This window comes from Leucopleurus acutus, assembly GCF_964270905.1.
Source record: "Leucopleurus acutus genome assembly, chromosome: 3".
Classification (NCBI taxonomy): Eukaryota; Metazoa; Chordata; class Mammalia; order Artiodactyla; family Delphinidae; genus Leucopleurus; species Leucopleurus acutus.
This window is the reverse complement of record NC_139145.1, coordinates 163,836,986-163,863,574: the sequence shown is the minus strand read 5'-3', so window position 1 is coordinate 163,863,574 and position 26,589 is coordinate 163,836,986. Positions and strand designations below refer to the sequence as shown.

The 26,589-nt window shown below is 46.6% G+C and overlaps 1 protein-coding gene across 3 annotated transcripts in view; it reads left to right on the top strand.

Annotated features, from left to right (window-relative positions):
* Positions 1-298: 298 nt before the first annotated feature.
* OTULIN (OTU deubiquitinase with linear linkage specificity) overlaps positions 299-26,589 on the top strand; it is a 32,703-nt gene continuing 6,412 nt past the window's right edge. Inside the window, exons 1-6 of one of the 3 annotated variants that reach the window (XM_082836177.1) lie at positions 299-556; positions 8,725-8,801; positions 13,908-14,002; positions 17,418-17,561; positions 23,704-23,829; positions 26,219-26,488. In XM_082836177.1, the coding sequence (XP_082692303.1) occupies positions 405-556; positions 8,725-8,801; positions 13,908-14,002; positions 17,418-17,561; positions 23,704-23,829; positions 26,219-26,488 (864 nt within the window). In that variant the 5' untranslated portion in view covers positions 299-404. Of the gene's footprint in view, positions 557-5,199; positions 5,243-8,724; positions 8,802-13,907; positions 14,003-17,417; positions 17,562-23,703; positions 23,830-26,218; positions 26,489-26,589 lie in introns of those variants that run through there. The other 2 variants (XM_082836178.1, XM_082836179.1) reach the window with 2 other exon arrangements.

Genomic DNA, 26,589 nt, shown 5'->3' with positions numbered 1-26,589 from the left:
TTTCTCTCCCTCACGCCCGAGGACTCGAGGACAACGAGCTGCCGCGACTCTTAGGTCAATGACCGCGCGCTGGGAACTCTGGGGCTGGCCGGCGGCGCGCGGGGGTGGAGCAAGCGCTGTAGTGTTTCGCGTGGGCGGTCCTCTCGGGCGGCTCGGCCCGCGCAGGCGCATGCGCAGGCTCCGCGTCGCAGGACTCCCGGCCGTCGCGGGCCGCGCCCCCTCGCCGCGGGTCAGAGGTCGCGGGGCGGGCGGTGGTGACGTGTGCGGAAGCGTTCTGTGAACCGTCGGTAACCGGCGGGCAGCAGAGCTGCAGCGGCGGCCACGGCCTGGCGCCCCGACGGGAGGTGCTCCGGATCGCTGGGAGGCGGCCGAACCCCTGCGGCGCCGCCGCCGGCGGAGGCCCCATGAGTCGGGGGACGATGCTTCAGCCCGGAGCGTGGCCGGGGGAGAGCTGTGCCGAGAAGCCGGCGCGGGAGGCGGGGGCCGCGGCTCTTGAGGGCGAGAAAGCGGTGGCCGGGGGCCAGCCGCGAGTCGCGGTGCGGTGCCCGGCCGAGCAGTGAGTTCGGGGCGCGGGGCGGGGACGGCGGGAGCGGCGTGGGGCCCCGGGCTCGGCACCCACGGGCGGGCGTGGAGTGGGGTGAGGTGGGCGGGGGAGGAGCCGGAGGAGGGCCCTTCGCTCCCTTGCTTTTAAAGTAAGGTCGTCGGTGAAGACACTTTTGTATCCAGTGTGTCCGATGACAAAAGTTTTTCCGGAAGGCGCGTTTTAAAATTCTGGTTATCCAGTACCCTCCCCCGCCTTTTTGACATTTCCATATCTCTAAAGCTAAAGAAAGCTCCAGCAACTTGGGAAACAGACTCCAGAAGCATATTATCTTATAACCCACTCCATTAGCGCTTCCCCCCAACCTGTCGCGGCAAGGGGCTGAGGTTGTCGCTGTCACAACCCCAGGAAAGCTGAGCCACGCGACCTGCTTGTTCTTGGAAGGCAAGTCTGCGCTTGATGAGCGTCCCACCTGTTGGACAGACTTTGGACGGAGTCTGCCCCAATTCTTTTGCCCGTTAGCTGCTTAACTAGATGTCCCCAACCGCCTTGATTTTTAAATACGAAAGGCAGTGCTGCTTAGATCAATTCCTTATTGAACTGTAAAGGCGGCTGCGTACATCGGAAGAGTTTATAGTTTCTGCAAGGATTTGGGGGCAGGGGTGGAAGCAGAATATAAACTTGAAGGCTGAAACTTTTCTGCACTTTCAAGTTCTAGTCACATATAAATGCCTTTGGAATTCCAAAATTGACGAAAGCACTCAGGTAACCAGTTTGACAGAGATCTTAATTGGCTGGGAAGTGTGCTTTTCCCCCCCATTTCCTAAAAAGGGGTCCTGGGGGAACTGTTATTGCAGATAATGTATTGCAATAATTCTTGCTTGCATGGCTCTTTATCGTGGACTTTGACCTTCTCCTTGAGCACCCAAGCCCCTTGGGATGGTATTATCCACACTTAATGGGTTAAGATTTAGAGCAGGAGGTCTCAAACTCCTGCCTCCAGGAGTTAGGCAGGTGTCACATGGGTTCCTGGAGAGCTGAGTCCTATGGGGACAGGGTCCACTAAGTTCCAGCCTATAGAAGATTCCAGATATTCTGACTTTTGTTTGAAATGTCCTGATTTTTATTTTATTTTTAAATTACATCCAGGTGTTTCACTTTTATTTTTTTAAATTTTTTGTCTGTGCCACACGGCTTGCAGGATCTTAGTTCCCCCGCCAGAGATTGTCACCACTGGACTTCAAGGGAATTCCCCTGATTTTTAAATAGTAGCCTTTTATTTTTTAATTAAAACCACTGTGCAGGCCCATGTGAGCAGATGTGGCTGCAGTTTTGCTCCCTGGGTTTGAGCCCTACCTAAGACTCTGCAGCGGGTGAAGTTGGGGTGCGCATGGGGGTGGTCTTTGCCTCTGCCCCTTCCCAGCCCGTGCTGGTTCCTGCCTGCGGCTTCCAGGCTGACTGCTGCTGCCGCACTTAGGCCCCGGTGGTCTCAGCTGTGCTCCCCACCTAGCGGCCCTGGCCCTCAGATGCTGTTTCTCAGCCTCAGCTGTGTCGTGCCCTCCTGGGAGATGCAGAAACTTTGAAGTCCGAACCGCGGTCCCCCAAATACACAGAGTTATTTGGCAAGCTTTTCTGCTGGATGTGGTTCCCAGAGTCTGAGCACCTGGGGAAATGGGTCATGGTGCAAAAGGAACACTCTTCCCTGACGAAAAGGTTTTGTGGCACAGGTGCCTCTTCTCTCTACTGTCAGTAGAATTATGGGCGTGGAGCTGAAGGGAATGTAAACAACCCAGCCTAGGTTTGTCATTTTATCGGTTAGGAAACTGAGTTGCAGATTTGATAGGTGCAGCTTGGCCAGGAAGGCGCAGGGAGTAGGTTTCAGGGCCAGGTTCCCTGATGCCTGGGTGGGGACCTCCCCCCATGTCTTTCTGGCTTTCTCAGCAAAACTAGGTAGAGGGCCATGACATATAATCATGCAGACTTCACTTTTTTTTTTTCTGGAATAAATATTCCAATTTGCCGTTTATTTACTAGCTTAATTTCTTTTTCTTCCTATTTTTGTTGTCTTTGATGATCTCATTCTCTTTTAACTCTCATAAGAGAGCAAGGGGGAGCCAGGGAAAGGAGGTGAAGATAACTTCAAATATCAGCTTCTGAACGTCGTATCTTACGTTCTGGGCTTCCTTGTTTATTATACGGGCAGTGGGGCTACTTCTCATTGCACTCTGATATTTTCTTAAGGGCTAGAGAAACTGTACTGCAGCATATAAACATTGCCATTACATAGTTTGCAGTATAATGTGTGCACATCAGTTCTTACATGATGACATATGCAGCCTAATAGTTGAGTGTAGATATAAATAAATTGTGTAATAATGCCTGAACTAGGTCCTAAAATAGTTTTTGAATCTTGTGCTTTTCTGTCATTGGAGCCAAATCCCTTCTTTCCACCCAGAAAGTTAGGTTTGACCTGCACAGGAATTGAGTAAAATATTTGCATCTGGAAATATGAAACACCATAAAATGCAGATGTTTTGAGATACCCTGCAGAGTCATTTTAATTCATTCAGTGGATAGAAATTATGAATACAAATCACAGCCCAACTTTTGTAGCCGTTATATTGTACATCCGGGCTGTGACTCTGAGAGGTGCAGTGAAGGGTAGGGGAAGGGATGGCTCATTTCCTACAGGCTGTACTGTAGGACACAAATTCCTTGTGACCAAGCTCACTGTGTTTTGCAAGGGAGAGAAATAGTGGGGAAGAAAGATATAAAAATCATATGGATAAGCTACTTCCTAAATCTCTTTCCTTCCTTTCCTTTCTTTCCTTTTTCTTAGTTCGCTTGAGAGCTGTGGTTGGCTGACATCCCTTGGACAAGCCCTAGGGATGGCTCACAAGATGATTCAGGGTTCCTTTTGAGGAAGTATTAGGTCAGACCAGGTTCAGTTGACTTGTTTGGACATTACCTCCCTCCTATCAGCAGGTCTCCTATACTCCATCCCCTGCTTACCTGACCCATACAGTTGAAACTTATGCTGTGTCACTTCTTCCTCTTAGCTAAGCTAGTACTACAGTCCTTGAGGACCAGGATGGTCCTGGGACATGGTTGGTGGCCAGGCTAGACATGCTTAGGGAATTGAGAAGTGAGACTACTCCGTGATCCTTCTCTGTCTGCCTGACGGTGGGACAGGGTTTGAATCTGGGGTCCACAGGCTGGCTGTGTGTAGGGGGGAACATGATGTGTCTGTGTACCCCTCTGAAGTGGAAGGCAAAATTATGAGTGTATTTATGTTTTTCTGGACTGAGGTTCTGAGGAAAGCTGTGGATTCTCAGAAGGGCTGTGAACAACAAACTGTGAAGCCATTGTCCTCGGGTGTTGCTAAATGTGCTATTGTGCGAATGTGTTTTCCCACCCACCTTAGCAGCCCCGGGGAGTGGGGTGGCTGTCTTTGATGGGGTAACAGCGACTCCCTCCTGCCCCTTCCCCCTCCTGGATGTAGAACCTGCTTCAGAGCTGGGATGCATCTGAGAAACCTCCTTGTTGAGGGTGTCTTGGTTGTCCCCAGACACCTCTGGAAGTCACGTGGAATAGCCCGAGCCAGTCATGGAAAGTCCACTTGCAGATCGGAGGTGGAATTTCAGCCTGGGTGCCGGGACTTTCCTGCATTTGATGTGTTGTTCACTCATCTCTACAACCGCTAAGAGGTGGAGAAAGGCTGGGTTGAGTGGTCTTTGCTTTTCCTGTGCCTATGTGGGATGGTGCGTGGTGTCACAGTGGTTGACACTTTCAGCAACACTGCCTGGGCCATTAGTCTTCTAGGACAGGCCAAGTTAAGCATGAACTGCTGCGTTCAAGTCCAGAGAGCTGAACAGAGTCATACTCAGTTTAGCTTTTTTAGATAACTAAGGGAAGCTTAGTGCAAATGTTCATAACGTTGAGTGATTAAAGTGCTGTCTTGTTAGCTTTGCATATATGTTAGAATTCACTTTTTCATATCATGTGTTTACTTGTATCAGAAATTGAAAAACTGGCTTCACAGAAATGTCTTCTGCTTCACTGAGCCCTGTGTTTTTCGCTTATAGCTTTTGTTTTGGGGAGTAGTGTAATTTTGTCTGCATGTAGTAAGCACTTTAAAATTAAGTTTTCAAACATTTATTGTTATCCAGGTCTTTGAAAAGAGCAAGAGGAATAATAATAATTTAGTAGACAATGTCATGTAACCTACTCAATGGTGTATATTGCCTTAATATTGAGAGTAAAATAATTCATCTCTGAGAGAAAATGGGAGCTCGAAAATACTTTAAAGTAACATTATGGTACTAAACTAATAATTTTCTAAGTAGAAATTATTAGCATTTTGGTTTTAAAATTTAACTTGACTGTGTACTTGAGTATGACTCACATGCCAGGGTCCGCAAGAAATCAAGTCAGGTTTAAGACTTTTACTTTTCTTTTTTTTTTTTTTTTTGCGGTACGCAGACCTCTCACTGTTGCGGCCTCTCCCGTTGTGGAGCACAGGCTCCGGACGCGCAGGCTCAGCGGCCATGGCTCACGGGCCCAGCCGCTCCGCGGCATGTGGGATCTTCCTGGACCGGGGCACGAACCCGTGTCCCCTGCATCGGCAGGCGGACTTTCAACTACTGCGCCACCAGGGAAGCCCAAGACTCCTACTTTTCTTTACTACTTTTCTAGTGATGGGTATGTTTTCTAGAAGGAAACTTTTTGCTGTGGTGATCATTTGAGCCTGTGGACTTCAGTGGCCTCTTTGTGCTAAATGGTGGACACGCCTCATCCCTACCCCAACCAACTTGACACACACAAAAGATTGCCCAATTTCTGAAACTGGTCAGCATCAAGGATTTTATCTTATCATATATCCCCTTTCCTTGCATTGTTTCACTGTCTTCCCTTCCCATGACAAAAATTTAAACTTCTAGCTATTTCAGATTCCCAACTTTAAATATAATTTCTTTTTGTTGTTATTTTCAGCTTTAATATTTTGATACTTAAAAAAGTTAAAGCAGAAGTTTATTGAGTGAAGTATTTTCTTAAATAAAATTATTTTAATTTTTCTTGCTTTCATATATCTCTCTCACTTTCCAGTTGATGGTCCTTATGTTGGATGAATATTTCATTTTGGCTGTTAAATGTCTTATTTTCTGATCATATTGATTGAGCTTTATTGCTTGAACTTCTAACTTATCTTCTCTCCAAGGAGATAACAGTGGCTTTTAAAAACCATATTATCGTTTCCCTGGTGGCCTTGGCAAGTTAGCAAATGTCCTTGGCCACATGTCCTTGGTGGCCATGGAAGTTGGCAAACGTTTGTGCAGGGAATCTGAATGAAATCTAGTGTGGCTACAGTAATTTGAATATACCCCAGGCCTCCCATTCCTCAATTTCTGCTTTACTTCTTTTGTATCTCTTGAGTCACTGCATTTCTATTACCAGTAATCTCCCTTTCTGCTCTGTCTTCCTTTTGCATTTAGGCTCCTTTGCGTCCCTTTCCTGTTGGTGTTTGGCGGAATTTGTATTTGTGGCTGTGCAGAGAGATGCTTGTTTAGAGAACCTCCTCTGGGCACTGGTGTTGCCATTGCACTTTGTTTATTTTGTAGATTAGAAAGGAAGGAGACGAGTGCATGTGAATATGCCTGCCTGTAGCCACAGAATTGGCTTGACGTGCGAATAGATTCATAGTCTGTTAGAACTAAGAACTGGAAGAGGAACCATGTAGATCATTTAGGTCTTGTCTGGTCTTCTTGTTTTGAAGATGAGAAAACTGAGGCCAAGATTAGGGAAGTGGCTTCCCCAAAGACATGCTTCTGATAATGATACTGTGAAAATGATTCACTTAAATGCCTGTTTTATAGTATCAGAATTTCTCTCCTATTTGATAACGCTAGGAAGGAGGCCAAAGGGTAACATTAAACTATTGAAAAAAGACCTTAACACATTTAGTCACTTTTTATTTTAAGCATTTGATGTATAGTCCCTGCGAGTCTGGTTTCTGTTTGCTTTTAACCCTGGCACGGGCTCCATGGGTGACATCACACCTGTTACTTGAAATCTCACTGGGGTTAGAGCACATGGAAAGTACCTTTTCCCTAGTATGTCCCCTCAACCTCACAACGTTAAAAAAGACAGGCACACACGCCCCATCACCTTTACGTGGAGAGAAGAAAAGGAAGAAAGGAATAAGAAATGATCTTACCACTACTCTACACGAATGGATGTAGCATGAAAATTAATAAGGCTAGCTAACGTTTTTGAGTGCTGAGTATTTATGCGTCTGTTTTCACAGCAGTCTGTTGAGGTGAGCGCTCTTACTGTCCTTTTTTTTTTTTTTTTTTTTTGCGGTACGCGGGCCTCTCACTGTTGTGGCCTCTCCCGTTGCGGAGCACAGGCTCCGGACGCGCAGGCTCAGTGGCCATGGCTCACGGGCCCAGCCGCTCCGCGGCATGTGGGATCCTCCCGGACCGGGGCACGAACCCTTGCCCCCTGCTTGGCAGGCGGACTCTCAACCACTGCGCCACCAGGGAAGCCCTTACTGTCCTTTTTACAGGTGGATACATTTAGGTGATGAGAAGTGTGGTCACTTGAGTTGCACGGTTATACGTATGGCTAGTGAGGAGTGGTTGAACCCTGGGTGACTCCAGCCATGGCACCCCCAGCGAGGCCACCCACACGGCATGTGCCCTGAGGTGGTAGGTGGTAAGCCATTCATGCCGGGGCATGGATGGAGCCGATCACAGGTATGAAAGCACAGGCTAGAGTCGGTCAGGTGTTTGGACAGAAGTGTGGGTGTGTGTAGGGCAATCACAGAATACAAGCTAGAGTGGTGGGACGGGTCCAGATTTAGACTTCCTTGATTATATGGGAGCCATTGAAGGGTTTCAGAGGGGTGGAGGGTATGTTAGTGCCCAGCTCAGGCTCTGTCTCAGCGGCCCTTCTTCTGTCTCTTGTTCCCTCTCACTTGGTCCCCTTTCCTCCGGCTGGGCTGATGCATGCGGAGCTGGGGGGCTGAGGGAATCCAGGGTGTGAGTACGTCTCTCGAGTCGCTCACCCGGTTCCTTAGTAACTCCTCCTTCCTGTGTCCAATGTCCAGGGTGCCTGGAGCCTCCTGTCTTGTGTGAGGAGTGGGGGTGTGCTGTCATGGGGAGGGAGTACTGGGAATTGGGGGTCTGATCTCTCCTGATGTGTACACCAGCCAGTTTCCTTGTGTTCAGCCCTGGGTGTCTCCTATACCATCTGAAGCACTTGGCACCTCCAGTTCCTGAGCCTTACTGGGGCCCTGCAGGGTGTACTGGTCTTCCCTTCCAGCAGATGCCCCTCCACTGGCCTCGAGGCTTCCCCTGTCCTCCATCCCTTCCTACCCCTTCTTCCACTTTTGGACGGTTTGGGCTTTCACATGTCTTGTGGTTTCAGCAAAGATAGAGTTGGCACTTCTCTTTCCCATCATTGTCACGTTGTGGTGTATCTTGAGGGGAAAAGGAGGCATCTTAAAACTCAGAAGTCCCGTTCTTCATCCTTGTCTGGCCCCCAGTGGGGTCTTCTCCCTTTCCAGGACTTAGTAGGTTCTTGTTAGCTCACTGAAGGAGCCTAGAGACTCTTTTGGGAGCTGTTGTGCTAAGTCCCAGTGAAAGTATGCGGGGTGCCAGGGATGTGCTCGGCAGAAGGCGGGTGGCTGCTTGCGTGTGGGCCTCAGGGACCAGGACGGGCCTGAGGGAGGTTTTGTAGCTCTGGGGACTTGTAAATCTCCTATCCTTGTTTTTAGAGTAGCTCTTGTAAAATTTGCTTGTGACATACTAAAGTTGGCACTTGGCCTGCACTCCTGTATACTTTTATTAGCACCATCTCCAGCATGGCATGGCTTCACTGATAAGATGCACGCTAAGATGCTTACATACGTGAGGCATTAAAGACGTTACATTTAAAATGGCCTCAGAGCCATGCAGCCAGTGGAGTGGTGTAGAATGTCTCATTTAAAGTAAAAAACTGAATTGGAATGCTAGAAACATGAGTCTAAGATAAAAGACCCATATTTTATCAGACTGTCATCATGTAATGTGAAAAAGTTAAACTTTGCGTGTCATAAATTTTTTCAGCAGTTGCATGTTGTGATAAGAGGGAACTTGTCAGTGCAACAAATTTTTGAAATGTCTAACTTGGTATGATTTCAGCGAGGAGGACATGTATCGTGCGGCGGATGAAATAGAAAAGGAGAAAGAATTACTTATACATGAAAGAGGGTCATCAGGTATGTTTGGAATTGTTTTCTTTATAGAGTTCCTACTATTTATAGTAGAAAATGCAGTTACATCGGTATATGCATTTCCATGAAATATTGAGATGTACTTCCTAGGAAACATGCGTGTGCGTGTGGTCTTATCTGTATTGGATTATTCATTTTGCTGAGGTATGTTTGGGGAATACTGTTTCCTGAGGTTTTACAGTCCTAATGCAAATACTTCCCCTGCGTTCTTTACATTCATATGGTTTTTGCACCTGTGAGGCTTTGTTTAATCTCTTGACACCACTCTCTCTCAGTTCTTGACTTGCTGATATTCTTAGAGGGAGAGTTTGGGTTTGAAGGGCATTTTTCATTTCAAGTGGAAGGACTTACTGAGAAGCCTGCTCTCCGGGTCTTTGCGTGCAGAACCACGTGAATTTGATTAACTGAAAAGGAAGAACGGTCATGGAACTGAGAGCACTAATTCTCCCGTCATTTCATGATCTTGTGTCCATGCTTCTGCTCAGTCGTGCCTGCTCTGCTCACCCCACCAGGGCCCGTGGACTCACAGCTGCAAGGCTGAGCCTCTGCTGGGGGCACGGCCGGCGGGGCTGTGTGTGGAGAAGTGCCCCCTTCCTTCCCTGCTAGCCTCGTGCGGGAGCCCAGTAGAGATGCTCCGAGTTGGGGGTATGCCACAGATGGTTCACAGGGGGCACTTTCTCGTGCACCACTTGTGTGATGTGTGTGTTCTGGTTGAAGAACTAGCTCCTGTTTGTCGTATGCTTAGCAAAGCATTATACGTGTAATTAGGAACAAAAGATACAAAGTGGGGTCTTCGATGATAATTTTTGAGTCTTCCTCACAAGGAGTTGGTGGAACTCTTCACTGTGGTAGCCAAGGGAGATGTTATGGTCCCCCATAACCTTCAGAGGATGCTCGAATCTTCTGCTGCAGTTGCACACAGTTCACCTCGGATTCAGTCCTTAGCAGTCATATTCCTGAGGAGAAAGTGCTTCTTCAGCCATGGTTTATTCCTGCTGTGTGTGCAGGGGCCCTGGCTTTCTCGCTCACTCTGCAGGCTCTCTGTTGGAATTCTCCTCTGCCCCCCAGGGAAGGCCTGTGCAGGTGCTCTGGCTTTTCAGGGGACCTTGTCTGAGGCCTTGTCCAGCTTTAGTCTGAGGTCAGAATGGATCCCTTTATACCCTGAATCTCAGTCCTCCTGGGTTCATGGCCCTTCCCGCAGTAACATCCTGTAGAAGTGCCTCTGGTGGGAAGCTCTGTCTGTATAAAAATTTCTTTATTTTACTTTTCTTGAATAACCCCAGATGAATTTTTGTTTTTTCTTATTTTCTTGATGATTTTATTGCATTGTCTTCTGGTTTCTCTTGTAGTTGAAAGTACTGCAGTCAGTCCGATCCTTGGAAATCTGTCTTTCTCTGTCTTCTCTTTGTCTTCAGTGTCCTACAGTTTCTCCTTGAGGTTTCTTAAGTATGGATTTTTTTTTTTTTCTTTTAAACATTTTGCTTGGGATTTTTTTTTTACTTTTTGAATCTGAGGATGGCTAGTTTTCATCAGTTCAGGAGAATTCGCAGCCACTATCTTTCTGAATATTGCCTTTTTCCTATTCTCTCTACTTATTCCTTTCATAGCTCTAATGAGGTGTTTGCTAGCTTTCATTCAGTCATCCAGGTCCCTCTGTCACACACCCTTTCAAATGTTTTCTGACTTTCAGCCTCTGTTGCATTCAGGACAGTTCCTTCGGAAATATTTTCTTTTTCTTTCTTTTTTGGAAAAGTTCTATTTTCCCTCTGAATTTGCTTGGTCTTTTTTTTGATAGTGTATTGCTCTTTGCTCATGTTTTTATTCCTTCCTTTAAGCATTTTGAGCATACTCTTTCAGGCCTGATAATCCCATTATCTGAAAATCCTGGCAGGCCTAATTATGCCAGTTGCTATTTTTCCTTATTTCTTGTTTCTTCAGGGTTTGAATCCTAAGCTCAGCTTTCGTGTGTCTGTGTAGAGTATATGCAGCCTGTCTTGAGTGTGAGAGGATTTGGCCTTGTTTCTGCCAGGCACCCAGGGAGTCACCTGCCTTGGGCCACGTTAGGTTAATTTCTGGGTTTGAGCTTCCAGGGTCTTGCAGCTAGTGTGAAGTCACACCCTGGCCCTGTGTGAGAGCCGGCCCGTGGTTATGAATTCTCAGCGGAGTCTTCCTCTCTCTCTGAGTCAGAGCCCAGGCCAAGGCAGAGAGTTTTTTTATGCTCTCTCTTTGTTAGTGAAAAGCTTTTTTTCACCTTGTCCAGGCAGGGGTCAGCAAACTATAGCTCCCTGGCCAAATTTGACATGGCCCCTGGTTTTGTAAATAAAGTTTTATTGGAACTTCTTGGTTTACACATCACCCATGGTGATTTTCATGCATAGTAAAGTTGAGTAGTTGTGAGAGAAAACTTTACACCCTCAAAGCCTACGTTACTTACTCTCTGGCCCACCAGAGAAGAAGTTTGCGATTCTTGCCCTAGCCTCTCAGTTGAGAGCCCCAGCGTTCTGGAGGGGTTCAGTTTTAACTTCCCATCCTCTGAGAGGCTGAAGCCTTGTCTTTGTCACCATATGGTGGTTAAGGAACAAACCTCTTGGTTAATTTGGCTTCTGGTTGCCACTCTGATTTTCAGCTTCCCCCTTTGTGTTTTTTTTGTGCGTTTGTTTTTGTGGGGTTTTTTTGCCACTAGAAATGTTCTTTCCTGGGAACAGTAATCAGTCTGTGTTGGATGCAGTTAAACAAAGCAAGGAACTGTTGTATACTTAAACCGCTTGAGGTCAGGCACTGCCTGTCCTGTGTCTCCGGCTTCTAGCCTGGAGGATGGCATGCGGTGGCTGTTGAAGTCCTCCTCCCAAAGAATGGTGGCAGGATGGGACTGAAAGTATAATTTTGATGCCAGTGCTTTGTGAGTATCCATTTTCCACCCTCAGCTGTGTCCCGCGGACCTCTGATTCAGCACAGGGCTGTGGCTTGCGGCTTGGCCTCTGAGCCCGCTGAGCCTTCTGCCTTCTCCCCTCAGTCCTGGGGTGTGGCCTGCCTCCCTGACCAGGGGCCAAGTCCTGTCTCGGTGCACACAGGAAGAGGACTGCAAGTGAGGAGAGTGGCAAGGCTGGACCTTCTTCCCGGGAGGCCCTTCCTGAGCTGGAAGCATGCTCTGCCTCGTGGCAGAACGTGCCCCGATAAGTGTCCTCAGCTCTGGACATTTGTAGTTCCTCAAGCTTTGTGGGGAGGTGAGTAGGAAGGCGATAAAAGGGAAATCTTCCCTCCACTAAATAGACACTCAAACAGTGTTTATTGACTTCAGACAATGACTGGTTTGTATTTGAGGGTTGGCTCTGCAGCGGTGGTATTTGTGGTCTCTGTGTATTATGCTCTGGGGTCTGTTTCACCTTTAAGCCAGTCCTGACTTATGCCACAGATAAATGTATCTGTTATCTGTATATGTGTTATTTTCCCTTTTGTATAAAAGGTTTGTTTTCCTTGTGAAAGGATTTACCATGAGATTTTTAAAACAGGCGGTTCTTACATTTTTTGTTTTTTAAAAAAATTGGTTTACCTGAACTGCAAACAGGGATTAGGGGCTCCTCCTGGGCTCCTGCATCAGTCATCCCTCATCTGTCACACCCTGTGTGGTGAGTACCTATGGTCCTTTCTTCTTCAGTAGTCTCTAAACACATTCAGGACAGAATCTGGGGCTTTAACGTCTTCTTACCCCCCGTTCCTAGCTCAAAGCTTGGCACATACTAGACACGCAGCAAGTGTTTACTGAATTGAGCTGAATGTAACATCTTTATTTTGTGTTCAGCTTCCTCCTGAGTAGATATGTTGTAAGGTACTTCTGTGTTTATATCCCGATTTCTTTGCTAACATTTACTTCTTCAGTATTTTAAAAAGGAAGTCAAGAGATGCCTGGGAATTTACCTCTTTCTTCCTAGAACAGACATACGCATGTGTGTGCATATGCATGTGCCACAAAATCAAATCTCAAACCTCATACGTTAAACAAGGAAAGTTTAAAGGCCATTTTTTACTATATCGTTTGATCATAAGTTGTATTTTTTAATTTGGGGGGATGTGTTATTAGAGTCAGACAAGGTCTGTGGTTCAGCTGATGTTGAGAGCTCCATTAATTTCTGCCTGATTATCAACCGTTTATAGCCTTTTGGGATCAAGGCAGGATATAACTAAATAGAGACAATTAAATACACTTTTGTAATAGAGGTCTTATCTCTTTGTATAATGGATGTAAAAAACAAATTACAAATCATTAGATGTATCTTCTCAGAGCTTAGACTGCTGCGTATTTAATGTGAACATTATTCATGGGCACCTGGGTCCGTGTGGTTACAGGTGCTGAGGGCACAGCTGAGAAACAAAACAAAGCCCCTGCCCTCAGGGAGCTCATGTTTTGTCGTGTGTGTGTGTGTGTGTGTGTGTGTGTGTGTGTGGGTGTGGGTGTGGGTGTGGGTGTGTGTGGTGTGTGTGGTGTGTGTGTAGGGGTGGGGAAGGCAGGGTGCAGAAAAAGAAATATGTCAGGTGTTGATCAGTGCCAATAAGAAAAACAAAACCGTATAAGGGGAATAGAGTGAAGGGGTGTGTGTGTGGCATTTTGATATCGGGCATCAGCGTCAAGAGGTGAGCAGAGACCTTCAGGGAGCGAGGAGCGGGAGCGGGCAGGAACCGTCAGCGTGGGCAGTGGTGGAAGCTGAGGCCGGAAAGGCAGCGGGCGGCCTGGGCACGAGGCCCTTGTAGGTAGTGAGGGAGTAGAGTCGAGTGTGATGGGAGGCCTTGGAGCCCAGCGGTGGTGGGTAGCATCTGACTTACGTTTTATATGCACCCCTCTGGCTGCCGTGTGGAGAATGGCTGGTAGGGTGTGGTGACAGGGAGACCCACTGGGAGCCCTCGGTGGTCACCTAGGAGCGAGGTGCTGGAGGTCTGGACCAGGTGGTAGGCAGCAGTGGAATTCTGGATTTTGGGGGACTGCAGTGAGCGAGAAAGGAAATCTCAGGTAAAGCAGTACCATTATTCTGATGATGCTTTGTTTCATTGTTTCCCCCTCCCCACCCCCCCACCCCCCCTTTTTTTATTCTTTAACAGAGCCCAGATTAAGTGTAGCTCCTGAAATGGATATCATGGACTATTGCAAAAAAGAATGGAGGGGAAATACGCAAAAAGCAACATGTATGAAAAAGGTATGATGCCTGGATGCACGCATTTTGAGTCTTTCCAATAGTCTATCATAAGTAATTATTTAATATGTCCTTTTGTATTTTTAGATGCTAGTTATGACAACTGCCACTAGACTATGTAATTATTGGTGTTCTAACGTTAGAGATGAGGAAACAGGCTCCAAAGATAAGGGACTTGTTTGGAGTCACAGTATTAACATAGAATCATAATTAGTTATTCAGTAACTTGATTTCTTTGGAAAACACATAAATGGCTCTGTGCTGTTCAGGGTTGGGCCAGCCATTGGTTGTCCTCTTGGGGTCATTTGGGAACACTGCCCTTCTGGCCTGGTGAGGTAAAAGGCGCAGACGTCATGCATCTGCTGTCCCCACTCAGCTTTCTTTCCATGTCCTCCAGTTCTAGGGGCCTGGACTCTCCTGTACCTTCTAAGCAGAGGGATCTGGAACTACTTCCTTTATTTAGGGCAGCAGTCCCCAACCTTTTTGGCACCAGGCACAGGTTTCGTGTAAGACGATTTTTCCACGGTCTCAGGAGGGGGATGGTTTCGGGATGATTCAAGCGCGTTACATCTATTGTGCACTTTATTTCTATGATTATTACATTGTAATACATAATGACATATACAACTCACCGTAATGCTGACAGGAGGCGGAGCTCAGGTGGTAATGCGAGTGGTGGGGAGTGGCTGTAAATACAGATGAAGCTTCGATCGCTCGCCTGGCGCTCACCTCCTGCTGTGTGGCCCGGTTCCTAACAGGCCGCAGACCGGTACCGATCCATGGCCCAGGGGTTGGGGACTCCTGATTTAGGGCATCCCAGGAGCTGTCCCCCTTTCAGTCCCATTGCATAGATTGGTGACCTTGAGGTAGTCCTTCCAAGGCTGTGGGACATCATGGATTCCCATGACACGGTCCCACTGTGGCTATGACTGGGTTGGGTCATTGCTCGAGTCAGGCCCCTTGACCCACTCCCACTGCACAGCAGGTCGAGTGGCACATCCTACTGGTTCCCCCTCAAATGTATCCTGAATCCAGTGTTCCTTCGTAGATTGAAGTTGCTACTCCAGTTGACACTTGAAAAACACAGGTTTGAGCTGTTTGGGCCCACTTCTATGCAGATTTTTCCAGTAAATATGGACTACAGCACTACATGCTGCACGGATGCAGAGGGCCGCCTGTAAAGTTACATGTGGGATTTTGACAGAGTTGGGGGCCAGCGGTCCAACTGCGCCCCACACGCGCACCCCGGCACCCCAGGCTGTTCACGGCGTGGCCTTGTCTGGCTTCCTCCGAGCTACAGAAATGGCAGCTTCCCCCTAATGCTTCTGCCGCCTCTTGTAACTTATGGATTCTACCCTTTACTTACTTTTCTCTTGGGATTATTTACGTTACAAGTTTGAACGCACTTCTGGCACGTTAGAGATATTGACCTGTCATGTTTGATAGAAATATCTTTAAAATTTTTGTTTGTTTGTTTAGAACTGTACTGTTCAGGATTTAAGATTGTTAAGTATTTGAATATATTTGTTCTTGTCCTCAGAGCTTCATTTTGTAGAAAATGTTGTGCCCCTTTCATCAGGCACCTTAGCTGCGCATGCCTGCCCTGAAATGGGCTGACCATACTCGAATGCCACTGCCACTTTTGAAGCTCTGAGAGCCAGTGTCAGCCCTGTTTCCCACAAGTCTGGACTGTAGACTACTTGTGTCTCAGGCACTCGTTAGAGAGCTCAATCACGATGTACCTGGGACTCTCAGTTCCTGCCAGAGCTTAAGAATGTTTAGATTTGTGTGGCCATCTGCTGAATATGCATATTGGCTACTTGTAGATTTTGTAAAAACCTCCAGCTCTGTATCAACGTAGATAACCAGAGGCCAGGTATCTAAACTGTATTTTCTCATCTTCCCCAGAAATGCTTACAGTGACATGCAACCTTATTTTTGGATCTCAGTCTCTTTAAAGGATCTCTTCTAACAGTTGGCACCTTCAAGCCTGTAATTGAAGATGTTTACTAAGTTATCCAAGTGTTCCATATTTTGGAACTCATGCTGAAGTCATTCCTCTTTGATTTCAGTTTGAGGTAAAGATATGACCCTATAGTTGGACCCTTCGGTGACCAAATAATCAAAGGCACATCAGTTAGAAAAGCATCCCATCAGGACCCGTGGCAGTCAGAGCATTTCTGGGCCTGATAACAGCTTGGATCTCTGTTATCTTTTAGTCCTTATTTGTCTGATTGTTTTGTTTTGGGTATTCATTTACACACTTGGAAAGATACAGTTGCTGTTGAACTAGCCATCGTGAGTATTCGGGGTAACTAGGGGTTCACCATAGGGAAGAGGTGCATATTAGCAGGCATGAGTCTGCTTGATGGGCCCTTACATTGCAGTGGTTGGGCCACTGAATAAAAATGCAACTCTCAAAATTTTATTATTGGAAAGATGTACTTTCATATCCACTTAGAACATCATCCTGTGACTTGAACCTTGAAAACAACTAATAACAGGGTCCAGTGCCTGGACACGGGATGACTATCTACATGGTGCCCACCCCATGAGGGCGACACTTCTTCTTTTGTGTAAATGTGGGTAGGAAGCAGGGTTTCGAGTGACTGTTGCGGAAGAGCAGGACTAGCGAAAGGTCTGCCAGGTCGGGGGCGAAGCCGTGCGGTGGGGAAGCCGTGAAGCCGACGCTGACGCCTGAGCAGCGTCCAGCGGGGAATCAGTCATCTGGGCCCCTGGACCAGGTCGCTGGGATTTTATGCTGTCCTTTTTGGGGGGCATGCTCCAAATGGTCCATTTGGATGGCTGTATTTGAGTTGACTGAGCATGTCACTGAGCATTTTCATTTCCTTGTTTCACTTGCAGGCTAAACAAGAATGACACTTAAATCCACTTTTTGAAAAAGTCTAACAGAATTTATCCAGGCACCTCCTAGCATGTAGTTTTTTTATGTATTTCACGGAAATTTGGGATTTGGGGGTATTATTTTTAATGTGGAGATATGAGCTGGGTACATCTCTCTTTTCTGTCTCTTCATTAAAGAGTTTAGGGTCAATCTAAACACAGATTAAAGCCTTCAGAATGTTGGTTATTAATAAGTGAATGTTACAACGGTTGCTAAGGGGCATATAACTTCAACTTGGAGGTGACTAGTGTTTTAATAATACTTGGTGTATTATTTTATATGTTCTAGTATGTTGCGTCTGCTACATATGCTGATACTATGTACAGTACTAACATTTGTTAATTTCCTTTGATTAATTAAAAAAAGAATTCAAATATCTTACATGAAAGACTCAGCCAGTCTTGTTTCCGTTCTTCTAGTGATTGGGGGCACACTTTTTCCACAGGAATAAAATTCTCCCCACTCTCTGAAGTCAGTAATGACCATTTTGAATTCTCTGATGCTTTTGTCCAGGGCTACGAGGAGGTGTCTCAGAAATTCACCTCCATCAGGCGAGTCCGTGGAGATAATTACTGTGCGCTGAGGGCCACGCTCTTCCAGGCCATGAGCCAGCCGGCCGCGCTGCCCTCCTGGCTGCAGGACCCGGAGCTCACGCTGGTACGCTGCTGCTGCAGGTTTGAGTCTGCAATGTTTCCAGTTGCTTTTGTGAGAAAGACTTCCCCTTCTCTGCCCTGAGCTATGTGCTTGTACTGTCTGCGGTGTGACGTCAGTGTGTGGGTTTATTCAGTTTTATGTGGCTGAGATGATTTTGCATAGCAAAGTGACTAAAAATGATTGATATTTCCCCAGAAGAGGAAGATGATAAAATTTCTTCAGTGCTTCAGCTTAACTAGAGAGCAGGTGTTTAGGGTTTGTTCAAAGCACTTAGGGCAGTTTGGCTTCAGTGTTGGAGTCTCTACCAAGTGGGCTGTATATTGTACTATCTGAGAACCTGCTGGGGTTTTAGGAGGCAGATTTCTGTGATTCTAGCTCCAATTCAAGGAATCGGCACCCTCTGCAGAGTGTTAGGAGAGCTGGCGTGGCAGGCGGCAGAGCAGCAACCCTAGAAGAGAGACGGTTGCTGTCAGCCTGGGGGAGGCTCCCTGGGGAGGTGAGGGTCAGGGGCTGTGTTCCAGGCCTGGCCCTCTTTAAGGTTTTAAATCTGCAGCCTGGTCGTGACACCCCAAGAAGTCACATCATCAGTGTGTCGTGTATCCACGACACACATCAGCTTGAGGTCACAATAGGTTGGATGATAGAATACCCCAAAAGAGTTTGGTGGGCAGGCACGATTGAGCAGAAGTCACAATATGACATTACTTGGAAGAAAATAGGAAACCTTGCGCCTGTATTAAAACAGAACCCCAAACCAAAACTCGGAGTGCTAGCTGTGGGAGATCTGCCTTACCAGCAACTTATGAGGGGGGAAGGAAGAGTCAGGATTTTAATGGATTGCAGGCCCAGTACGAGCCCACTGATGTGTGATGCCTGCAGGATAAGGAAGCCCTGTCTTAAAAGGAGTGCTTCTAAAACACAGGCAGTGACAGCCCTGTCTTGAACAGGGCTGGTCACATCCCATCTTGAGGACCCAGTTCAGCTCTGTGCCTGTACCCTCAGTACAGGTGGGAGTGTGCCCGACAGGGCTCATCTGCTTTGGGGAACAGTTGAAGGAGCTGGGGTATTTGCCTAGAATAAAGACTTTTAGAGGATACTGGTTGGCAGTTAAGCTAATTAGAGGTCTGTTAGGTGAACGGGGTATCACATACCCTCAAAGAGCAAAACCAGGATCAGTGGGTGGAGGATACCACCTGTCTCTCAGGTGATTATCTACTTTATAAACGGGTGTAAAATCACGTGTGTATAAACTATTTAAATGATATCTGTGAAAGATACTTTCTTCTAATCAAAGATACATTATCTTTTTTTAATATAAATTTATTTTATTTATTTTTGGCGGCATTGGGTCTTCGTTGCTACGCGCGGGCTTTCTCTAGTTGTGGCGAGCGGGGGCTACTCTTCGCTGTGGTGCGTGGGCTTCTCATTGTGGTGGCTTCTCTTGTTGAGCACGGGCTCTAGGCGCATGGGCTTCAGGAGTTGTGGCTCATGGGCTCAGTAGGTGTGGCGCACAGGCTTAGGTGCTCTGCGGCACGTGGGATCTTCCCAGACCAGGGCTTGAACCCGTGTCCCCTGCATTGGCAGGCGGATTCTTAACCACTGCGCCACCAGGGAAGTCCCAAAGATATGTCATCTTAAGCAGATTTCTCAGTATTAGCTTTTTTTTTTTTGAGAAAGGAGCAAAAGAAATTGATACACTAGGCTATTTTTAGCTTTGCAAATTAGACATATATCAGTACTGAAATATTTCAGAATTGTTGGTCAGTCAAAAGCATGCCTGTGGACATGAGACACTGCTTGGGAAGCAGACATGGGTGATGTCACTGTATTTTGCTTTAACTTTTGTTTGACAGCCATAGCTTTATTTATTGATTGTAACAAAATCCTCCTCAGTTTTAGGCTGCTTTCCTTTGAGCCTTTTACTTTAAGGGGCTGCTTAGATTTATAGACTTAATTGATGTAATGAATTTGAATTTTTAACTTTCCAAGGACTCTGGTGCAAGTAGTGCTCTACATAATTAAACATGCAAAATACGCTCCATGAAAGTAAAGCATAATTTTTATTTTACTAACAGGATACATTTGGGTAAGGTTATCTGCCAAATTAAAAATAGTCTAGGTAGGTCGTGCTTGGTTTCTGATCGGTATGAGAGCACGTTGCGCGTATGAGCAATGGGGGCTTTAAGGTGGTTTTCCTGACTTCATTTGAGTCATGCGGAAATTCTCAAGTACTCTTTCTAATTTCTTCCCTTTTCTGTGTGTATCAGTCAACAAGTAGAGTTTTTCTCTTGGGAGCATAATTAGTTGGTCACAGTGGTATTATTTTTGTCATCTAACCTTTCTCGAATGCCAAGAGGCCCACGTCAGAGAGAAAAAGCACATCATACCTGTCCGTGAGTTTAGTATGAAAGTTTATTAAACTTTTCTTGCTCTCATCCAACTAGAAGACTTGTCCCTGTGTTGACTCTTCAGCCCCCAGCAGATTCCCTCGATTTGAGCACTTTCCTGACAGGGTCTGTTTTGCTATGTGTCTTGGGCGGGTGACAGATGCACCACACGCTTCTCATTTGAAGTGTCAGTGCAGGAAGGGGTACACAGACTTGGTTGTCGTACTTGACCAGACTAGTTTTTAACCACCTCCCAGGTGTCTCAGGCAGCCTCCTGTGGATGGCATTCCATCCCTGTTCTCATGCTGGCCCTTCCGCCTCGTCTCCTGTCGGAAGGTCCACACTGACGGGTCTCGTTGGGTGAGCGAGAGGGCGGTGCAGCGTGACTGGAAGAAGTCGGGGTGGAACCAAGTACGAATACTGCCAGGTGGTGAGGCCTGCAGAAGCCGGCGGTGCACTGTGGTGGTGGGGTACCCGGACCGCCTCGCCCCACAAGTGGGGCCTCTCCGTTACCAGAGACTACTTGTGTAACTGTAATAAGGAGGCGTCTTAATATTTGTTAACGCTCGTGATTAAGACAAGCAGATCAGGTGATACTTAACTCAATTCTACAGAACAAGAAGGTCTTACAGGAGTTTTGGTATGAAAGTCTCTGTGCCCATTTCCTACCCATCTTCCTACTAAATCAGAATAACTTGTATCCTGTCATGTTAATTAGGCCATGCTTGCTGTTACAGCTTGGTATAAATTATGGGGTTTAAAATGGGGTAGGCTCGCTGTTATAAACACAATAACTATCTGACAAATAAGTCTGTCTCAGTTTACCCTGATCCTTGATCTTTCTGAATTGCCAAGGGCCTCTTCTGACCACTACCCTGCATCCAGTGACAGTCATATGTCCTGGTGTCCACGGGGCTTTTAGAAGTCCTTGGAGCACTGACCACTTCCGGGGACATAAAAAGGCTGCTCTCAGCAGGCAGGTTGGAGGGAACCAGTTTCAGCATTGTTAGGGTCTCCTGAACTGCCCAGGCCCTGTAGTAGCCCACCTCTTCACACTGGGCATTGGGCAGGTCCTGGGACACCTGAGTTTGTATGTGAGTCTGTAGACTCAGAACCAGTCCTGGCCCAGCCTGCAGGCTGCATGCTGTGCTAAACATCCCTTGACCTCAGCTTGCACTTCGTCAAGAATCCGGTGAGCCCAGAGAAGCTACACACCCTGTAGCTGGCTGTTTCTGCTTCCATTTACATTTGGAGAGATGTTCTTCGTAGCGTTTTGCCATTTTCCCTCTCTCCTAGAACATGCATGGTTTCAGGAGATTCAAGGGAAGTAGGAGCGCTAGACTGAGACCCTCCCCTTAATGTGAGCTCAGTGGAGGCGAGCGAGCCCAGGCTGCTCGTCCCGTGCTGCTCGGCTCCTCTGGCCTTGCTCGTTCGTGGCCTGTCTGACAGCTCGGCTGCCTCTCACCTCCTGTCATCATGTCTTGGCTCCCTGTCTGTCGTTCCCGCTTCTGTCCAGATCCTAGTCTCTGTGTTTGACTGCAGTCGGATGATCTGACCGTGACCCTGACCTTGGACGTGGCTTGGTCTGGCTGTTCTTAAACTTGGCAGCAGCTGGGTCCCCAAGAGGTGGTATCCTTCGGGGCAGGGGTCCTTTGGTTCCATAGTTTTAGAATGTCTCTGAGTGGGTGGGACCTGTGACAGTGTTTGCTTGCTTAGGGTGGGATAGACTGTATATCAGAACTCATGAGACAGTTTGGGGATGACACATTCTTGTTACTTGCTATCCCTTTAACCATGGTGCTGATTTCGAGAATTGTGGACATTTGCTAGGGAAAACAGGCTGTTTTTATATTTCAGTCACAAATGAAATTATACCTAAGCTAATTAGGCAGTTTAATACTTTATTAAGTATTTCCCGTCATTGTTTCTTGTTTTTCATTTTGTTTCTTCTTTACGTCTCCCTTACCCTAACAGAAGTCCAGTCTCCGTGTGTGTAGTGTAAAAGAATGGCTGTGTGTGTGTGTGTCGTATGTGTCATGACCCCCTGAAAGCATTTAAAGCTATCCTCATTTTTTTCATCTGAGTAAAGAATTTCAGCTCCATTATTCTTTCCTCATAGTTTCTTTTCACACCTCAGTTTTGGGCTTTCTCCAGGCTCCCCACAGCTCCCAGCGTATACAGCCCTTGATAATTATTCCAGCAATACTTTGGCCCATGCGTGGAAGGAATGAGGAAACGGGCTTTTTTTTGGGTTTTGCTCGGTGTAGTTAGATCTTTGGGGTCTCTTGAGTAATTGAGCATCGTGCCTGCTTTTTAGGTACATGCACAACATCACGTGATGCTTATGTTTTCTGGGCTTCCTTCCACGCCGTTTCCCAGCTCACATCTGCGTAGCCAGTATTTTCTGCTCACTGCACTTCTCTGTGCCCAGTTGTGATTTCAGCTTATTGCCACTTGAGGGCATTTTAGAGTCTGGTGATAAACCAGAGAACCTGAGAGAAAGTTGGCAGCGGAACTGCCCACATGTTGCTGAAATGTAGGACAGTGTGGGCACAGAGCTGGGCTGCTCTTGGGTGGGTGGTCATTTGTTATCATAAGAAGATGAGAACACAGCCCCTCCCCCATTAACGCCATCATTGTGATAACCACCTGAAGAGGAATTTACGTCCCTGTTGTGGTTTTGTTTTTTTGTAGAGATGAAACCACCGTAGTTTCACATGACTGCTGTAAAGAGAAGGTAAAACTGGAGTTCCCGTTCATGCAAGGGTCTTCAGAGCCTTAGATTCCAGGAGAACTAAACACATGCCCTCATTTAAAACTGTATTATAACTGTTAAACAAACTCAGGTTCTAGGGAGGAATTAATTATTCTCTAATGATCTTTTGACTTGGAGGTGAACTCTTTTTTCCTTTCTGCATTTTATAGCACTGAAGGGACATGCCTGTGCCCGGCCTAATTATATGGATTTCTCCAAGACTGTTGGGAAAGTCTGAGTTCCCATGCTGACATCGATCCGGTTATGTCCCAGCTTGCTTTTCAGACTCCAAATTCTATTGATGATGAGGGGAAAACAAAATAGCAAACGCTCCAGGAAAAAAAAGGAAACAGGCAAAATAATAGTTGAGCTGTCAGTTCTCTAATGAGCTAGCCCATCACAACTCCCTTAACCCCTGCTTCTTGTTCTCAGTTGTATTTTCTATCTTACTACACTGATTAGTTAAACTAGATACCATAGTGTTTCTTTCTAATATTAAAACTTTGATGATAGTGTAAGTATCAGAAGTTAGGTTTTATTTTCCTAGTCAGGAAAGGAACAGGTTTTTACCCTATCCTGGACCATCTCACAGGCCCAAAGCGCCTTCCTGAGTCAGGCATTAGGGAGTGGTAGGGAGGCACCAGTGAGCCCCGCAGCTGCTTGGGTGGTTTATGCGAAGACCTGGTGTGAACACTGCCTTCACGTACCCTTACAAAGTGCTGTGGAATGTTCCTGCCCGCGGCTGGAACCCAGCCAGGTACATTGTGCCTTTGGGTCTCAACCAAAACTGCCATTTCACTGTAGAAGCCCTCCTCAGGGTGGGTCTTTCCGAGATCCTGACTTCCAGATTTAGGTCCGCCGTCCTAAACCCAGACAGATGTGCAGGAATTAATTCTGGAAACGAAGGTAGGTCTTGTAGGCTTCATTGTTTCTTATAGCTTGGATCGTGTGATGGCCTTTCTGGAATGTTAACATTCTCTCTCTCTGTTTCTTGATACTCTAGTTACCAGAAAAACTCATAAGCAAATACAGCTGGATCAAGCAGTGGAAGCTTGGACTGAAGTTTGAGGGGAAGAGCGAGGCCCTGGTGGATAAAATTAAGGAGTCCCTCACTTTACTGAGGAAGAAGGTTTGGAACATGTAGTTTCCTTTCTGTGATAAGTGCAAAGCTCTCACTCCCGGGTGCCCCAGCACACCACTTCTTGGTCTTCACTTAGTGGATTACCACACGCTCTTGGCTGGTTTTTAGGCAAAATAATTCTAAACGAACACAAACACTTCCTATGAAGTGTTCGGTAAAATGAAGAAATATCAACATCGTGTATTCTCGGAGGAGATGATGTGTTTAATGAAACGTTTAACTTTGTTTAAAGGAAACCGTACAAATGTAGTCTTTTCTTCTAAGTTCTGACAAGTTTCAGGGATATCATTTAGTCCATATCTCTTACAGGATTATCAGTGATAACGAATTCACATTTATTAAATTCTTCCCAATTATGTTCATGTTTTAAGATTCTGTCCATATTTATTAGACTTGTTTTCTTTCATGATGATTTTCCAGTGGAGCAGATTTAGTAACTTGTCCTTTGACAACTGTCCTGAGGGTTTTTCTGAAACAGAATTGTGAGGAGGAACTTGGTCTGCTGATTCCCAGTGATTTGGTTATTAAATGCTCCCTCTTCTGTGGCTTTCCGCTGCCTTATGTGGGTCGATATCCTGCTTGCACACTGGCCCACACAGAACTCTAGGTCGCTGGCCTTTGAGCAGCCTAAAAGCTCTCCTCACCAGGGACCCGGGATTGAGGGCCTGTTAGTTGCTCCAGGCTTTGTAGATGGAGGAGGGAGGCCGGTAAGGAGGTGTCAGGCATTGGCTTTCGGGATTCCCCCAGCACATACCCTGGTTGTTGATCTGTTCACTTGACTGTGGTCTGCCCCCATGAGACTTTCAGCTTCACCAGAGACTGTCCTGTCGATTCCTTTACAGCCAGTGCCGGGCGCTGGGCCTGACACATAATAGGCATTTGGTCAATATTTTGTTGAATGAGTGGAGCGCCCTGAGTTCCTGGAGCCTAGTTTTTATTTACAAACATGAGAAATGTGTACTGGAAACTATACTGTCGAAGGAAGACCAGTGATGAAGAAATGGGAGCAAGAGAAGGGGAGAGGGGGTCTGTTCTTGTTGCCTGTTGGAGCAGAGCACAGGATTGAAGGGGGCTGGGGGACCTGCGCCTCCCCAGGCCCTGGGTTAGCAGGGGGTTGAGCATCGGGCTCTGGCCCTGTGGGAGTGAACGGGAAGGCTCTTCAGCTCAGCCACTGGTGACAGTTTCCTTTTTAACTCTTTTAAGTTCTTGTGAGGCTGCTTTATTAGCTGTGCCTACTGTAACTAGCTCCTCATTTGGGGGAATGTTTAAGTGATTCCAGTTTGTAATAACATTAAAATTATACATTAACACTCTGCATCGTTAGCACTTTGTATGTGCCAGGCTGCACACTAAAAGTTTGATACATTGTTTAATTCTCACGACTACCTGGGTATCGTTGCTGTGGTATCCTCACTTTGCAGACGACGAGACGGAGGCCCTGCAGAAGCCACCAGCTGCTCGGTGGCAAGGCCTGTATTCCACCCTGACTGTCTGACCCCAGAGCTGCGTTCTTGCCTGCCAGCTTGGTCCCCTTCTGGAAAATATGAGGTGTTCCAGCTTGCAACCCAAATATTGGAGCGAGTCCGGTGGCACAGTCATTACTATTAACACTTACTCTTGTATTTAAAATTTTAATGGTTTTGGGGAGGAGCAGTAGTTACTGGTTATTCATAAGGATTAGTTTTATGTTGGCACCTCCTATCCTCGTTCACTTTAACTTAAAAGCACATATGTTTATAGGGTTTTCTTTTTCACTTAAAGAGTTTGCTTATGTTAGCTGAATACCTGATCCTCTGCTTTACTCTGAATCAGAAGTCGGTAAGAATTTCCGGAGTGGATTTATTCATTTGAAACTCAAGTGTATATTTAAGAGGTTAGAAGGGTAAGTTTAGTAAACAGATACTCAGGATACCCCGCAGTCTTCCTGGTGCATCTCCATGTTTGAGGGTTGGCTTGGTGTTTCTGGGTGGTAACGGCTGCCGTAAACCCCTTAAGGGGAGGAGTAGTTTCAGCTTCGCTTCACAGCGTCTCACACGGGCCTCACACACGCATGTTAGCTCTCCTGTAAGTATTTCTGATTGACCGGTTTGATCTCTTTGCCTGGGAAGATAGGGGAGTTGAAATTTCCCTTCCCTGGCCCTAGAGCTCTCCTTAGTACATTATATTTTTGTTTCAAGTTAGTGGGGGAAGAAGTGGATACGGAATTTGTGAGGTCTAAAGAGTGCCATTGTTTGAGCTGGAAGCTTGAGCATTGAGCGTTGGTACGTGACCCATGGTTGCCTGCCTATCTTGAAAATAATTTTGTGCTCATCGTGTGGAATTTTACCAGGGACTTTTAGAGCAACAATTTAATTATTACATAACTTTCTTATTACAGTGGACAGACTTGGCTGAACTGAGAACTGCCGAAGCGAGGCAGATAGCTTGTGATGAACTGTTCACGAATGAAGAAGAGGAGTACAGCCTCTATGAAGCTGTGAAATTTCTCATGCTAAACAGAGCCATCGAACTATATGATGATAAAGAGAAGGGAAGGGAAGTGCCGTTCTTCTCTGTGCTTCTGTTTGCTCGGGACACGTCAGGTGACCCCGGACAGCTGCTGAGGAACCATCTGAACCAGGTGGGGCACGCCGGTGGCCTTGAACAGGTGAGCTGTACCTTTGGGAGTATATTGGCCCAAACAGCAGCTTCAGCCGCCAAACCTCATCCCAGTTTTTGTGGGCCAGGAGTCGAGGGTCTCGGGAGGCT